An 11,794-nucleotide genomic window follows, 5' to 3' on the forward strand; every position below is an offset into this window, starting at 1 on the left:
GAATGGGAAGTGACTGTTGATGGGTATAGATTTCTTTCGGGTGTGATGAAAATGTTCTGGAATTAATGGTGATGGTTGCACAACCTTATGACTATATTAAAAAGCACTAAATTGTATACTGTAAAAGGATGGTATATGAATTTTGAAGAGGAGAGGAAATATATATATAAATACTCATAACGTAATAGGAAGATAAAGAACCCAATAAAAAAAAAACAATAAAAAAGGGCAAAGGGTATTAAATGATCTTTGACAGTCCTAAACCTTAATAGTTAACATTTGTGGGCTAATTATGTGCCAGGTACAAATCACTTTACATATAAGTGTATTTAATTTTTACAATCAACTTTGAGATAGGCACTATTGTTAGCCCCACTTTACAGGTTTAAGAAATAGGGACAGTAATTCAATATGCTAGTTAATGAATATTGGAGTCAGAATTGAACCTGCAACCCTTTGGTGCATAGGCCGATGCTTTAACCACTGAGCACACCAGCCAGGGCTGTCTTATTTTATTATTTTAATCCTCACTGGAGGACATGCTTAGAGAGAGAACTCACATTTTTATTCACACTTTATACTGTTTTAAACCCACACCATTCTTTTACAAGTCTTTGTGTGGACATGTTATTTCCCAGGGCTGACTCCAACCATCTGCAACATAACTATTGTTTTTTTCCTTTCCAGGTCCATTGATGAGATGAAACGGTTGGAGGAAATGTCAGCTGTGTTTCAGAGCCCTGGGGTTGAGCGCCACCCTCCAGAACCAAAATCCCAAACAGAAGGAAATGAAGATTCAGGGGGCAAAAAGGCACCATGGGAAATGGTGATGGATAAGAAACACTTTAAGCTGTGGCGTCGCCCTATTACAGGCAGCCACCATTACCAGTACAGAGGTGAGCCCAGCTTGGCTGCCTTGTCGGTTTCATGGTTACCCCAGGTGCTCAGGACTTGTGTTCCTCAGACTGTAAATTGTCTGTTCTGGTTGTTTCTCAGGGAATTTGTCATGGTTTACTGTTTGTTGTTTTTCGTCTCCTAGATGACAAGAGTCTCCCAATGTCTTCTTTGCTGTACTATGCAGTAGGGTGTCTTTGCCACCCCAATATGACTTCTAGTTTCTGAATCTGCCTTTAAGATCTGTCAGTATTATAATTGAAATACAGTAAAATGATAAGAATATATGGTGAGTGATGAGAGTGTGGTAAACATCCCTGATTCTTATCATTCTAGTTTTTGGAACCTACACAGATGTTACACCCCGGCAGTTCTTCAATGTTCAGGTGAGTAATTTTTCTTCCCTAATTTGGAGCCGTTAAGCCTGAAAATTCACTTAGCCACCATCCACATGAATAATTTCTCTGACTCAGAAAATGTGTTGTGGCTTCAATACATTCATCCACCTTGGTACCCCTCATCTCACATTGAATAGCATCGGGATAAACATTTGACTTACAATTTCTTTGTCTAGTGGGGACAGGACCACTTCTACCCCCTCAATAACTAGTTGATGATTATAGCACCCACTATAATATGCAAGTGCACACATTTCTCTTAAGGACTGAACTTTGTGAATTTACATTGAATTTTTATTGGTTTCGATGTGTATGATAGTGTCTTATTTTATAATTCCTTAGTTACTAGTGATGCTGGAAATTTAAAAAAATATGCTACTTGCATTTCTTTGTAAGAGGTGTCTGCTCATCCTTTTGTACTTTTTGTCTGTTTAAAACTTCTAGAATTGTTTTACCCTTACACATTTGTATCACTATCTATTGTATTTTTCTCAGATGTATGTACCTGTTAGAGTATTATTTTATTTTTACATTGTTCTTTGGTTTATCTTTTTCTTAAGATTCACTTTCAAGGTACTGGTATTGGCCGACAAGAAGAGATTTTAAGACTTATATGTAGTAAACCAGCCATGTCTTTCACACTGTAGCGCTTTCTGCGCTGTCTTTTAGGTTGGATCACAATTTCACAAGAAAGTCCTTATGTCAGAGGCCCAAGCGTCTGGGGAAGGCTTCTGCAGCTTTGTTTTAAATCTCTTGGGTCTTTTCTCTTTCCATAGCTGGATACAGAGTACAGAAAAAAGTGGGATGCCCTGGTAATCAAGCTGGAAGTGATCGAGAGGGACGTCATTAGTGGTTCTGAGGTTCTTCACTGGGTAACACATTTTCCTGTGAGTATTTTTACTTCTGGTTTTACTTTTACCACATACATGTGAGGCAGAACAGTAATCCTGCTCCTCCTTTTTGTTTTTTAGTATCCAATGTACTCCCGGGATTATGTGTATGTTCGGCGGTACAGTGTGGATCAGGACAACAATGTGATGGTGTTGGTGTCACGGTATGTATGGTTACCTGGGATTCCTGCTGAGTTCTGTTAGCTGTGTCCTTTACTCATATATGTCTGTAGTGGGTTTGCATGTTCTCCATGCCCTTATATAAGTGAAGCCCAGGCTCTACCCATCCCAACTAGAACATGAGTTTAAAGGGATATATGCTTTTCATTTAATCGTTTCTTCAGTTTCTTAATATTGATTTAAAAAAGAAGTGCTCTGTCTTCAACACCAGGCCTAGTGAACTGGGATTTACCAAGTAAACTCTCTTTGTCTTAGAAGTTAGTTTGTGTTCATTTGTCTTGGTGACTCGTCTTTTATTTATTTATTTTTTGGTTAATCCTCACCTGAGGATATTTTTTCCATTGATTTTTAGAGAGAGTGGAGGAGAGGCAGGGAAGAGAGAGTTTCATTTTATTTATTTATTTAATCCTCACCAGAGGACATGCTTAGAGAGAGGGAGAGAGAGAGAAACATTGATATATGAGAAGAACATCAATTGGTTGCTTTCTGTACACTCCCCAAGTGGGGATTGAACCCGCAACCCAGGTATGTGCCCTGACTGGGAATCAAACCTGCAACCTTTTGGTGTATGGGATGACACTCAAACAACTGAGCCACTGTGGCTGGGCTTCTCTGTTGTATTTTACATATTAGTGTCAGCTTTTTAGATTTTTCTCATAACTTTAGCTCCTGTGCTATTTTGTATGTAGACATTATTACTCAGTTTCCTTAATTTTTCTCCTTATCAGCGCTGTGGAGCACCCTAGTGTGCCAGAGTCTCCAGAATTTGTAAGGGTCAAATCATATGAATCCCAAATGGTTATCCGTCCCCACAAGTCATTTGATGAGGTGAGTTTACATCATTCAAGAGGTGATGTGTGGTGGCTTTGGAATTTTCTCAAGGAACGCCTTTTATCTGAAATGCAGAGGGCCTGGGTGCATTGGTTCTCAGAATCCACTGGAGCCTGAGAAGTTGCATTTTTATTAGTTCCCAGATGAGGCTGATGCTACTGGACTGGGGACCACACTTTGGGAACCTCTGCTGTGGGCTGACAGACATGGAGGACGCCCCTATGACAAAGTCCCATTTATCTGAGAGACAAGAGAAGATGATAGCCCCTAACTCAGCCTGTGGTTAGCAGCATTCTTTAGGAATCATTAAAATTTCACCACAATTGGCAGATCATATATAACCTTTCTTAACTTCTGTTTCCTTGTCTGTAAAATGAGAGGGTTAGACCAGCACTACTTAACCTTTTCATCTCATGGCACATTTAAACTAATTAAATTCTGTGGCACACCAAAAAATATTATAATTTTTGCTGAACTGACAAAAAAAAATAAGTATAATTGATCATTCACACCAGACAGCTATTGTTGTGTGGGCTGTCATTTTTTAATTTACAGTCCAAAGGAAAAGAGGCCAGTGCCCCTGACTAAATAGTCGGGTGTTGCATGTTTTAAAAATTCTTGTGGCACACTGGTTGAAAATCACTGGGTTAGACTGACTCTGCCTTCCTTAAAATTCTGTAGCCATTTTTTGAAAATGCGTTCTTTAAGTGGGGTGTTTTATTTGTTTTTACCAACGTTTTTGTTGAATGTACATGTTGATTCTAATGTTTGCTGTTTTTAGTTCCATTTCACTTTATATTTTTGTGCTGCCTTTTAAAACTGTATGAACTGTATTCTTTAGTACGGTTTTATTGTTTTCATCAAGTTGTCACCCATAAACTTACAGAGTACGGGATGATGATCCAACCAGCTGAGCCACACTGGCCAGGGCTCAAGTTGTTTTATTTATACCACTTTAAAAACCACATAGAAATTGTGGTTCACCTCAGGCAATATGGTGTTTGCCTCTCTTTTTACTGGGAGATCTGTGTGTTTAATTCAGAACTATTTATAGAGAAGAATTTTTTTGTTTTATTTTGTTAATCATTCAAGGATATTTTTCCACTGATTTTTAGAGAGAGTGGAAGGGAGGGGGAGAGACAGAGAGAGAAACATCAATGTGAGAGAGACCCATCGACTGGTTGCCTCCTGCACAATCCCCAACTGGAGCCAGGGATCAAACCTGTGACCCTTTGATAGCACAAGCCAACAATCTAGCCACGAGGGCCAGAGCGAGGATTGTATAGTTGTTATTTATATTTATATCTACCCTTTTTCCCTGTGCTGAAACTAAATTCTCACCACCACCCCAAGGTAACACTCATTCACTTTAACCTAAAACACACAAACCAGCCTCAGACTAGTAGTACCAACAAGATTAATAATGTGATGATCGAAAAAAATGTGTGTCTCCTAAGTTTTATAACTGGCCTCTGTGGTGGGTACTGTTCCCATTCCTATTGCCTGGGCCTTACCTCTCCTTCCTCTTTACTTCCATAGTATTCATCTATGGCTCTGTTATGGCATACATTTAGGTACCCAGTTAGCCTACTAATTGGAAATTCCCAAGTACAAGGACTAGCACATTTTTCTTTTCTCTATAGCGCCTAGCAAGCACAATGCCAGACATATAGCCGGCATTCAGATGATATTGAGTACATGAATAAAAGAATTAACCATTCACTCAGGGAAGAGGATATGGACTTTGGTATAAAGGCACAAGAGAAAGTCTAGGTCTGCCACCTGGAGGTGTGGCTATCTGCCCTACAAAGTGCAGGCACAAAGTAGTTCCCTCTTACCCCTTTGGGTGGAGCATAATTGATTCGGCCCCCTTTCCTAAGATCAGGACACTTATAAGTCTCTTAATCTTCATTCTTCACACTGTCAGGCAGTGAGAGGGCTGACCCAGGAAATGTGGATACATGGGCCCCATGGTCAGAGTCTTGGGTTCATGTTGGCTCTCGAGTATATAGGGGGTGACCTTGGGCCAAGTTACTTAACCTCTCTGAGCTGAGTTTCCTCATTTGTAAAGCTAGGGCTAATAGGTCCTACATTCTGGGATTGTTGTGAAGAATTGAAGCAGTTCCTGACAGATAGTTAAGCACTATGTAAATGTTTGCTGTCAGTAGTAGAGTTAATACCATTCTGGCAAAGGTTAAGATCTTTAACCATTGGGGGTATGTGTTGGGGTACTCAAGACCACCCTCACATTAGAAAATTCACTAGAAGGACTCACGGGACTCAGCATGAAGTTGAACTCACAGCTAGGTTCATCATAGTGACATCTCAGAATGCACAGCTGGCCATAGGGAAAAGGCAGAGTCCACCTCAGAAGACTAAAGGCACGTGCATGCTTCCCATGCCCTCTTCCTGTGTGAGAGTCACAGAGCCCATTCTTTTGCCAGCAACAACAGTGCAGCAACATGGTTGTAATGTTCCTGCCCAGGGAAGCCCATTAGAGACTTGGCACCTGCTATTTTTTTTTAAAATATATTTCATTGATTTTCCACAGAGAGGAAGGGAGAGGGACAGAGAGTTACAAACATCGATGAGAGAGAAACATCGATCAGCTGCCTCCTGCACACCCCCTACTGGGGATGTGCCCACAACCAAGGTACATGCCCTTGACCGGAATCGAACCTGGGCCCCTTCAGTCCGCAGGCTGACGCTCTATCCACTGAGCCAAACCGGTCAGGGCAGCACCTGATGTTTTTATTGGGGGTGGTCACACAGGCACCCTCTGTCCAGCACATAACAAAATTGCAGAGCCCCAGGAGGAAAGCAAGTGCTCAACATAAATGGTTTGTACTAATAGACACACAGGGGTCCCCCTTAACAGTTGACTGGGGACACTCTGGGAGCCAAGTTCCCGGACTCCAGCCAGGGCCAGCCTCGCAAGCAGGCCTTCCATGGATGCCAACCTCGCGGTCTTCAGTGTTAATTAACTCCTCTGCTTAATGTAAAACAAATGGCACTCTTACCCACACTCAGGTCATGGTCATGCTGAGGGCCTGGATAATGGAGGCTGTGGTGGGTAATTCAGGTACCTTCATCTTCGCTGTTTTTCTTTTCCAGAATGGCTTTGACTACTTGTTGACATACAGTGACAATCCCCAGACTGTGTTTCCTCGCTACTGTGTTAGTTGGATGGTTTCCAGTGGTGAGTGGGCTCTTGTGTGCAGGGTCTGGAACCAGTGTTGAGCATTTTGTTTTTCTCTAGCTTCTTATTGACAGCAGCAAGCTTAGTACTTGTGTCACTGGAGCCCTGTTGCGGAAATTCAGTGTCCTTCCAAGCTTGTGCTTGAATATTGTAAAGCTGTAGAATCATCCAGCTAGGTTTAGAGGGATGAGAACTATGAAGCCCCAGAGAGGAACTGTGCTCAGAGGGGAGTTTTAAGAAGAGCATTTGTTTGAAGCCTTAAATATGGACTGTGGGCATTAATGCACTTAAAATTTTTCTTCTTGGATAATGTTGGGGACATAAACTGGCAGAGAAAATGTGGTTGTAGGACAGTCACCTGGAGAAAGGGGCAGCAGCTGTCCTAACAAAGGCTACACATCATGGCTGTGCCTACACCTTTCCCTTTCAATGTCTTGCCTTATAAAGCACCCTGATGTGATTTTCTTCTGGAATCTTCTTGTACGTCAGGGGAAGAATGCAGAGGATATTTATCGAAATAAAATAGGCAGATATATAGGCTGTGCCACTGAAAAGTGATGTCTGTATCACCTGAAAGAGCTACTTAGGATTTAAGTGGCCTGATTCACATGCCTTTTCAAAGGATTTCAGAGGTCATGAGTTGTTTTCACTCCCTATACATTAAGGATAGGCTCCGCCATGAAGGAATTTTGAGCCCACTGCTGGTTTGTCAGCCTATTCACATTCCCCTCTCTCCCAATAGGCATGCCAGATTTCCTGGAGAAGCTGCACATGGCCACTCTGAAAGCCAAGAACATGGAGATCAAAGTAAAGGACTATATCTCATCTAAGCCTGTGGAAATGGGTAGTGAAGCCAAGGCCACCACCCCGACTTCTGAGCGGAAGAACGAGAGTAGTTGTGGCCCTGCCCGGATCGAGTATGCTTGAAGGGCTTTGGGATAAGAAGGGACAGGCTGCTGCTAGCCCTGTCTTGTTCCCTCACTCTGATTCAGAACAGGGACATGTACTGGAAGGCGCCTGCTATAACCACCAGTGCAAGATAATTCAATAGCTGGTGTCTGATTTCATTCAGAACCGCCTTTTCACTTTATCAAAACAGAGAAGAAGGAGGCATCCATGGAGGCGTTGTCATATTCTCAGGCCAAGCATTTTGCAATTCAGTATTCCATTGAGCTAATCTGGAACAAACTGCACCTCAGGCCAGAAGAGGATAACTTGTTTTGCTTCCTCTGAATAGTTTCCTCTGCCAACATTCCAGTTTCCACCATCAATCCTGCCGCATTTGGACTTCCTTTAGTCTGAAGGTGCAACTGGAAGGTGAAGGTGGCCAGTTGATGGTTCTCTGAGGGGTCATTGGGAGTCCCTTGGTACTGGGTATCCTATTGTTGAATGGATGTGAACTGTTGCTTGGCAGTGTAAGTGCCTTGTCCTCATCTTGCTTCTATCTTTAGGAACATCAAGTTTGTACCAGGAAATTTCTTCGCCTCCCAAATACCACCCACTGACGATCCAAAGCCTTGTCTTTTGGACTGGCTATATTCAAACACTATGTTAATTTGGCTTGGCCCCTCCTTTCTTGGCCCATTTACCAAGAACACTGGGAAATGAATCCTTTCAGACAGTAGCTTCCTGTATTATTACTGTTTTGATAGGATCAGTGGAGATGCTCAAAACATCCCACATTAATATATATATTTTTTGATGTTAAAAGTTTATTAGTTCAGTGTTTCACTTAATTGAATTTGAAGTATATATATTTTTTAATCTTTTTGTCAAAAAGTAGGGATTGGGGAGTTGAATAGAATTTCTCTAGTCCATTGTCTAGAAAACATTTTGATTTAGGCATTATTTTTCACACTTCACGTTTGGATGCTGAGGACTTGTCCACCTCAGAAGGCTAAAGGCAGAGGAGTGGTGTTGGGCCACTCCCTGGAGCTCTCAGAGCTATAGACAAGCTGTGTGAACCATTAGATGAAATCTTGCCCCAAACACTAGTGTAATGGGTTTATGTGACTCTTGTTCCTCTGAAAGTTTTTCCTCTTCAGAGCTAAAATAAAAGCAAACTATGCTGTTTGGATGAAGTCACAGTCATATTGGATGCATCAGTTTGGCCTTGCTGATTCTGCTTATGGTCATGCTGCCATCTGCTGGAAGAATAGGGATCAAGTTTTAAATTCTCCCCTCCCCCCTTAAAAAATAATCGAAATGATCAGATTCTCCCCCCCTCCCTTTTTAACTTGCTTCTAAAACTGAGACTAACTTAAGCCCCTCAACCTTTTTGTTGCCTGTGAAGTTTTGTGCCAAGGAAATAACTGCCCGATGTTTCCTGTCTTGCCTTCTTTGAGTTTGGCAGAGCAGAGATGCACTAGACAGCCCCAGCTTTTATTGATCAGTTCTCTCTTCTCATCCCTAGGACCTGACAGGCCAGGAAGAGGCCCTGGTTATGCCTGCACTTAGCGCCTGTGATTGCCAGGCGTGGGTGGATGTGGGCAGTAGTGTGAGGGTAGAGCTGTTAAGGAGCTGGGTGTTGCTCATGTTCTGATTTTGGGGAATTTGATTGCATTGCGGTAGGTCTGTACAGTTACTTATGTCATCATAATGATTTCACTCCTGATATTTTTTTCAAATGTGTGAATAAATACATAAAGATTGGTATAAAAGAGTGTTTGTTTTCGGACAGATGGTGGTGGGGAAATCCTGCATATTGGGCTTATCTTTTCTTCCTGACTATAACGTTTGAGAAGAATAGTGTTTCTACTCAGAATTGGCATGTGGAAGTCGTCGCGATCTTTCCTGGTGGTGGCTGCCTCAGCTAACCACTTGGTCTAGACACTGAGCCCTTTCTAGGTGACCAGTTGGCAGCTGAAAACAAGCCAGCATTTCCACTTTGTGCTGATCTACTAACACATGTCCTTTGTTTTTAAAGAAGGGGTCAACTTGGAGGAAACAGTGATAGAGCTTTGCTGATAAAAACTTGAGGGAATGAGGAGAGGAGGGGACTTGAGCAAGCCCAGGTCTAGATTGTGGAGGGGTGAATTCAGGGCCCTGTTGGAGAGGGAGGGTGGTGAGCTCAAAACACACGTGGCCTGTGGAAAGTAGTGTCACACAGGCAATTATGCTAGAATGCAGATTTGTTCCAAAGCAACTGATAGAGACACTGGGAACATAATGTGAAACTTTAATTGATGTGTGATTTTGCTCATGGGAAACACTAGCTCAACACAAATGCACACCCAGACTCTTAACTCTTTTCTCCCAGATTTCTCCAAGATGACTGGAGAGACAAGTCAGGGAGTGTATGCTTGCAGGTGCACATGTGTCTGTAATATCAAAAGGGCTATTCCGGTCTCCCCGCTGCAGAGGCCCCTACACGTGTCCCTGCTCTGGTTCTCCAGGTTGAGTTGAATGCTGATACTCAGCAGCTGAGCTCTGGCTGAGAGCAACATGTCCCGGGTCGGACAGCTCTGGCTCCCAGAAGTTCTTTATGTCCTCGGATTGGCAGGAAAAATGCTGCCATTCCTGGAGACAGTGTTCATGGGATTCAGCTTTTCTCAAGCTTCATGTCTCCAGCAGCTTCAAAAATCTTCCAAGTTGAAAGAGTAATAATACAGGGTGTTGCAGAAGTACATTTATAGTTTGAATGGAAAAAGGCAGGTTATGATTATTACAATAGCTTTATTAACTTTTGTGTCCTCACAACTGTAAACCTACTTTTGCCCTACCCTGTAATAAACCTTGTAGACCCGCCCCCCCCCCCCCCCCCCCACCTTTGCAGATAGTTAACAGCTTGCTGTGGTGTGTGCCTTTTCTCTCTACATATACTGCTGTGGACAGAACTGTGTCGCTATAAAATTCATGTGCCAGGGCCCATGTGATGGCATTCTAGGTGGAGTCTTCGGGAGGTGATTATTATTAGATGAGGTCAGAGTGAGCGGCCCCCATGACAGGATTAGTGCCCTTGCTTGTTCTACCTTCTCGCCATGTGAGGACAGGAGGTGGCCATTGGCAAGCTTTACCAGTGAGACAGCTCTCTCCAGGAACAGAATTGGCCAGCACATCGATCCTGGACTTTTAGCCACTAGAACTGTGAGAAATTCTGTTGTTCATAGGATTTTGTTATGGCAGCCAAAGTATAGAGTGATACACTTTCATCACCATTTGAAAGTAAGTTGTAAACATCACCATATTTCACCCCTAAACATGTGAGTGTGCTCTTTTATTATGGTCTGTGTAACAACACTACCACTCGCATACATAATCTAATAATGTAGTCCATATTAAAAGTTCCCCACTTGTGCCCCCAAAGGACTTTCCTAGCACCTCTCCCCCAAATCCAGGCTCAAATTAAGTGTCCCGTGTTGCATTTGTGTCTTCAGTCAATAGCCACATAGCTAAGGCAGCCCAGCATGTCCTTCAGGTGGAATCAGTTTCACAGGTGCTTTTGGGTAGTACAGTTTAGTGCAGGAGTTGTTCAACTCAGCTGTGCCTGAGCCCCACCTGCAAAGACAAATCGCAGAATTACTGGGGTCCAAAGTGGAATGTTCATGCAGCCAAAAGGATCCAAAAGAGGCAGCAGCCTCCCTTGGTCTGGTACTACCAATATAAGCTAAGCTGTCGTTAGTTTGTCACGCTGTTGGCTTATGTTGGGATTACTGAGCACTCGCTATGCTGGACGCGATGCTTCAACATTGCTGTGAGTAGGTAGCTATCCTGTTTTATAGGGAGGGAACGGTACCAGAGAAATCATTCTGTTGCTCAAGGTCACAAGAAGTGACAGCCTTAACACAGACCTGGCTTAGACCTTTCCAAAGACACTTCTAGCAGCATGGCCCGGTTAGTTTCTCATAAATGCTGCCATGCAAATTTCTTCCCAGGGCTATTGACTTATTTCAGGACCTGGATCATAGGCTTTCTTTTGATCTATCTTCGTTAAATTTTATGTACTTTAAATCCCTACTTCTCCTCTTGGAGGATCAAAGCATAAATATCTCTTTCCTGAAACTTTCAGGGTATACAACACTTAATATAAAGGGATGGGGCAGTATTCTTGGGGACATCTGGAGGTTTCATTTTCTAAAAACGTTTATTACAAGATGACCTGTCTCTACCCAGTGTGGTAGGACAGGAGTCTGAAAATAATCTTCATAAAATCTAACAACTATGATTTCCAATGAATAAACTTGAAAGTGTCTAAAAAAAACTATAGCACGTGGATGGAAGTGATCTTAATGTAAAATATGCTTGTTTCTACTAACTTCAGTGATTACTTGATAGAGCATCATTCTAAAAGAATCCTCAGGCCACATACTGTCACAGTTGCTCTTAGAGCCTCCTGGTTGATTTTGCTCCACAAATACACTTAAAATTTTTTCAAACAACTTACAAAATGACCTAACTTTATC

The 11,794-nt window shown here is 42.4% G+C and overlaps 1 protein-coding gene across 1 annotated transcript in view; it reads left to right on the forward strand.

The window, feature by feature from the left end:
- STARD7 (StAR related lipid transfer domain containing 7) overlaps positions 1 to 9,052 on the forward strand; it is a 28,415-nt gene extending 19,363 nt beyond the window's left edge. The window contains exons 2-8 of the mRNA XM_079792434.1: positions 688 to 896; positions 1,231 to 1,280; positions 2,069 to 2,179; positions 2,264 to 2,346; positions 3,091 to 3,190; positions 6,308 to 6,392; positions 7,135 to 9,052. Coding sequence (XP_079648560.1) covers positions 688 to 896; positions 1,231 to 1,280; positions 2,069 to 2,179; positions 2,264 to 2,346; positions 3,091 to 3,190; positions 6,308 to 6,392; positions 7,135 to 7,319 — 823 coding nt within the window. The 3' untranslated portion in view covers positions 7,320 to 9,052. The remainder of the gene's footprint in view (positions 1 to 687; positions 897 to 1,230; positions 1,281 to 2,068; positions 2,180 to 2,263; positions 2,347 to 3,090; positions 3,191 to 6,307; positions 6,393 to 7,134) is intronic.
- The last annotated feature ends 2,742 nt before the right edge of the window (positions 9,053 to 11,794 follow it).

The sequence above is a fragment of the Cnephaeus nilssonii genome, assembly GCF_951640355.1.
Source record: "Cnephaeus nilssonii genome assembly, chromosome: 15".
NCBI lineage: Eukaryota > Metazoa > Chordata > Mammalia > Chiroptera > Vespertilionidae > Cnephaeus > Cnephaeus nilssonii.